The 5,430-nt window shown below is 45.2% G+C and overlaps 1 protein-coding gene across 4 annotated transcripts in view; it reads right to left on the bottom strand.

The window, feature by feature from the left end:
* Positions 1-2,092: 2,092 nt before the first annotated feature.
* Positions 2,093-5,430, bottom strand: part of adkb (adenosine kinase b) — an 83,071-nt gene continuing 79,733 nt past the window's right edge. For all 4 annotated transcript variants that reach the window (XM_057054260.1, XM_057054176.1, XM_057054083.1 and 1 more), the window contains 2 exons: positions 3,137-3,223; positions 2,093-2,988 (listed from right to left, as the gene is read on the bottom strand). In XM_057054260.1, the coding sequence (XP_056910240.1) occupies positions 2,815-2,988; positions 3,137-3,223 (261 nt within the window). In that variant the 3' untranslated portion in view covers positions 2,093-2,814. The remainder of the gene's footprint in view (positions 2,989-3,136; positions 3,224-5,430) is intronic.

Below are 5,430 nucleotides of genomic sequence, written 5' to 3'. Positions count from 1 at the left end.
CGCTCCTGCAATGATATTGTCAATTCCACTTTTTCTCCCCTCCATCAAACACGTCCGAGTGATGAGGCAGGAAAAGATTTTTCTTTCTTTCTTTCTTTCTTTTTTTTTTGAAAGCATCACATTTTTAGTGGATCACTCCAGGCAGGCTGCGTAACACTTTGTATGCCATAACACCCCCCTATTAGCACCAATTCCCTTTGGGGATTTCTAAACTTCCATAGATGTGATGTAGATTTAATCCCGGGCAAGATTGATTTCGACATAAACACAAATCCTGATAAGGTTTTATTAAAAGAAAAAAGAAAAAGTGGGACCCCACTATAGCCATGGCAGCAGGGGGATATTTTACAGTGTTACACTAATCTGTTAATTAACTCCACCATGCCTAAGGAAGAGCAATAATTGTTAGAAATAATGTAGATCATTAAATTGTCAGCCTTTAGATTTGCCCACCCCCCCACCACCACCCATGCTCAACTCTTTTTAGCAGCATTAGGAATGCCAGAAAGCTAATTTTTCATGCAGTAATACAGATGTAATTAGAGAGATAATTGGTAACTTCCTCATCAGATTACAGGCGCAGGCTGCACTGTACACGCTGCTTTAAAGACAAATGAAAATATTTAACCCTCATAAAAAGGAACATTTAAAGTGTCATTTGCCTTCCACTTAACGTGCCACTGTGGTGTTTTCAGCACAATGCCCCCCCTCCACACACACACACACACACACACATCCTCGTGGTCCCCATATTAGCTGGCTGATAAATTTATTCACTGGTCTCCAAGCAGGTGAAACGGGACGAACAAGGGGGTCTGTTTCTGGTGACCAACCAACCTGCCTGCGTCTGGTTATAAATGAATACCACCCTGGGCCCCAGCGGGTCCTCCGCTGCTGCAAGGGTCCAGGGATAATTTGAATCGGAGCATGTGCCATTGCAATCTGCCCACCCCGCCACCCCACCCCCCCCTCGTTTTTCCTCAATCCCTGCCAACTGCCACACTGGTGTTCACAAACACTGCTGCCCATCTGCGGGGCAAAACACTGGCCAGGGCCCAGTGACTCCTTCATATGCGTTCATGAAAAATCAGAGTTTCAAACTGTCCCTTTGCTACACTCAGCTAAGGGCAAAGAGCCACGTTAAAGGTTGCTAATGCCACGCAGGAGACGCCATGCAGATAGTTGGAATAATTATGGTATTTCTTCCTTTTTTTTTAACCAGAAAGGCAAAAGTTTAGTTGCAGAAAGCCGGTCGTTTCCTGATTGTGTCAGGCATTCTCATTATTTGATCGTGGCTCCCTCTTTTTGTGTTTGTGTTTTGCCATCTGTCATCTTGAGAGGCAAATGAACCAGCTGCCATGGAGTGTGATCTCGCCCAATCACAAATGTCCTCCCTTTCAGAACGCATCTGTGTGGAACCTTAAAAAAAAAACTGATGAAGACACACAAAAAAAAGTGTCTCAAAGTTGTTAATAACATTTTGGCTGCGGAGCGTTACTTATTTAGACCCCCCCCATCCCCCACGATTGGGGCGCACGCGTAAAACCCTCGTTAGAGAAAAGGACTCTCGTAAAAGCCAGATTGCTCCTAAAGAGGAACCTAAAAGAAAAAGCAGTGTAACAGGTTGTCAGGGGGGCAAAAACTGTTCTTGTCCCTCACACATCTTTCCAGAACAGACGAGTGTTGTGCTGTTTTCCACCCAACACTCGAGACACTGCTCCACACCTCTGCTGGCCCTCAGTCAATGGGAGGGGGCCTCCCTCTGGTTGCCTCCAACCTCCCCCATCCAGTGACGGCACAGCTGGGTACAAAGGATCAGCCTAATTTTCACGTCCCTCTAATGATCGCCGAGAAGAGCAACCGCTAATCCCTTAACTGAGAGAAATGATCTCCTGTAGCAGCACAGAGCGAGTCCAGACCCCAGGAGTCCAGTTAGGGCCCAGAAAGGCACGGAAGTGGAGCCAGAACACCAGACCGGCCCTGCACACCCCCCCCAGCAGTCTCCTCCCTGTAATGAAGGGTGTTTTGGCTAAAGGTGATTAGCATGAGAGAGCCTCTGGCTGATTGAATAATCAGAAAATTCACCAAATCCTGTGTTGCAACATTGTGTATTTTGGCGCGTTCGGACAAAATCGTACATTTTCACAACCATCAGGTGTTTAGAAGAGGTCTCAACACACGTCTTTGTGACCCACGATGTCAGCATCTCGAAATAAAAACGCCGATTCTGTGTCATACGCTGCCAGCTGATAGCTCAGACTGAAATAGCGTATTAGCAGTTTCTTGGCAGAGCCGTAATTGTTTGGAAAATAATCAGCATGAGCACCAGTAGGAGATAGAAATGATTAGTGCAGCAGGAATGGTTTGAGAAATGTTCCCTCTTATTTGTTTTTTCTTGGGTCAGGGTCTCCATTAGCATCAATATTAATGACTTCTCCAGGAAAACGCGAGTGTCCACACAAACGTACGTTAAACGTATCCAGAATCTCCGGGACTGACCCGTTCCTCACGCCAATGACCAAGACATCACAGAAAGAATCACATGATAATCATTAAACCCATATTCGCAGCTTGTTATTAAGAGTGGATTTCCTGAATATCTACCTCATTAAAAACGGGTCGAGTTGGCAGTTAAATGCCGTGGAGTGTTGGGTCACAATTATGCACCTTTGAAAAGAGCATTTCAACATTTGGTTGCGGTATTGAATCGTATTAAAACCTCTGAGTTTATTGAAGGTTCATAAATGCTGCAGTGCTTTGTCCCAGTAAAAAAAAAAAAAAAAAAAAAAGGTTTGTAAAGTCCAGAAGAGGCATTTACAGGTGACGTTGTGTAAAAAGATCACATTGTAGGAGCTCGGGTGCATCAGTGGAAGTCTGGTTTCTCTGGGAAGGTGCAGCCGACCCGTCTGATGATGATGTTGGCGGCGTAGTGTCCGGCTCGGATGCACTCCTCCAGCACTTGGTCTTGGACCAATGCGGAGAGGAATCCTGGGAAGACAGCAGAGGAGAGGTCAGCCACAAACAGCCGGGTAAACGCCGCGCTCATAAAAGGCTAACAAAGGGCTTCGCTACAATGCTAGCTGCTATCAAAAGTTAACCGGAATCGTGCGCAGAAGGAGATTTTTTCCATCGGTACCTCCCACAAAGGCGTCTCCGGCTCCGTTTGTGTCCACGATGTCATTCTGGTCGATGTCCAGGACTGGGAACATGGTCGCCCTGTCACCTACGGGTCAAGAAACATGGCGCCTGTTAACTGCAGTCCTCTCAAAACTCCCGTTAAACGGCTAATTTGACAGATTTAACGTCAAAAATGATTCTTTTCACGCTAGAAGGCGACAACTCACGGTAAAATAAACAGGGGATTATGATGTATTTCCATATTTTGCACATTCAGTCATTCAATCCTGCGAATTAACCCGTGTATATTTGAAAGGTGACAGCATGACGAGTACAAACAAGGCAATAAACAACCCAGTTGGTAAAAAATACAACCTTCCCTTTGTTATTGTAGCGTTAAGCTCAAGTTAACATAAGATATCGTGACCGATTCCCATCAACATTTTTATTTTATTTTACCCAATATGACCAAATATTTTTGCTTAAATGAAATAAGGACGCGTCACGGAGCTGAATGCGTGAAATTTCCAGAAGCAACAGTTTAATCAATGTTGAGCGGGAAACAAAAATAAATAAAAAATCACTATATCTAAAGGTTTAAGCGAACGCTGGGAGGAATTAGAAACAGTTGTCAGTTTAAAACGGAATCTATTAAATGAGGGGTTCTTTATTGTCTTCAGCCGATTATGTTGCTCCAATTATCAGTAGCATATGCGCTTCAAAGTCTTCCAGTTTAAAGGAGAGGAAGGAGGAGGGTGGTGGTGGTGGTGGGGGGGGACGACAAAAATCCACCAGATGACAAAGTCTGGAGGTGTGGAGTGACATTAAATCAACAACTTATGTCAGAAAAATCTAAACCGCACACGCGAGCTTCAAACAACCCGAGGTCTCTGGTGCAGACGTGAACCGCTGCGAAGGTGGAGACTGACATGTGGATAAAAGGAGCCCGAGCAGGCTGACAGACCTCTTATTGAGAAGAAGGGATGAGGTTTAGCGAGGAGGGGGAGAAAAAGCACCAAAAAGTTGCTTAATGAGGCTTCCTGCGAACGCAACAATGGGTCACAGAACATCCCTGCTGCCGATGCTCCGCCACAGCTCAGAAAATACCCTGAATGCATCTCTGACCCGCAGCAAAGCAACACCGAGGCCCCCGGTGAGGCCGGCGGTGTGAATAAAGGCATTTCCTTTTGGAAACAGAAAGCTGGTGATTGTCACAACGATAACAAACTCCAATAAGAGGAGAATCCTGTTAGGATCAGCTAATTAGCAGCGTAACGACTTCACATAATTAAGCTACAGGAGAAGAATCCTCCTCCCCCTTAAAACGATTAACTGTGATGGAAAACGTGCTAATCATTAAATGTAGTCACGCTTAGAAACTGCTGCACTTGCTCAGCACGGCCGAGGAACCAGAGTGGTCGCAACTGTGAACGCGTTTGTCGTTCCGTGAAGAAGGGCCGACGCGCCTTGCTGCGATTTTCAAACCGGGTCGCTCGTCTCATAAACAGATGTTGGTCTCTGCCATCCGCCGGTCCTAGCATAGACCCGCGAGGATTTGGATCCTTAACCGAGTCATTTTAAATTCGAGGGAAATTAAATGGCTGTTATTTAATCTTCCGTCATGCCTCATTTGCTCTTTGGCAGGTTTCCTTTTCCACGTTTGTCACTCAAACCGGTCTTCCAGGAAACAATCTCGTCCAAATTCGAAGTTTCCCCACAGAAGAACTGCCACTGCAGCATAATTTGGAACTGCTCTGAGCCAAATTCACGTAAAAAACATATCTTCACCAGTCTCCGTTTGAATGGAGAAACTGTATCCCAGTTATAAGAAACGTACATTAGCTTGGCTTCAGCCAAGTTATTTCAGGGTGAAATAACTCAATATGTCGTGGAGCATCATGAAGTGTATGATTTCCAGATGTTGAATCCATAACATGTAATTATAAGGTCAAATGTTTCACTTCTACCACTAGTCTTGTTTTTTGTGATGTGCTGTTAGCATGCTAGCACTCCAAACTAGCCAGCTCGCTAACAAGCAACCTTGGACTTGCTGGGCATTTCCCCAGTGGACCAAATCACTCCGACTCTGATACAACCTGACATTACGGGGCTCCCAGTGATGGTCCCAGTGATGCTAGCCGTCCATACTGGCTCTGTCATGTCATTTATCTAGTAAATTCTGACGATTGTCAAAAATGGGATAAGCCCAAATGGGCCGATGCGACTGAATGCCCCAAAATAAACTACAACTAATTCACATTTTTTCTTAAAAGCCTGCAGATGTACAGGCAACTCAACGTAGCATGCAAAGTC

The sequence above is a fragment of the Takifugu flavidus genome, chromosome 1 (genome assembly GCF_003711565.1).
Source record: "Takifugu flavidus isolate HTHZ2018 chromosome 1, ASM371156v2, whole genome shotgun sequence".
Classification (NCBI taxonomy): Eukaryota; Metazoa; Chordata; class Actinopteri; order Tetraodontiformes; family Tetraodontidae; genus Takifugu; species Takifugu flavidus.
Note: the sequence above shows the minus strand (reverse complement) of the source record. Positions and strands in the feature narration are given on the sequence as shown.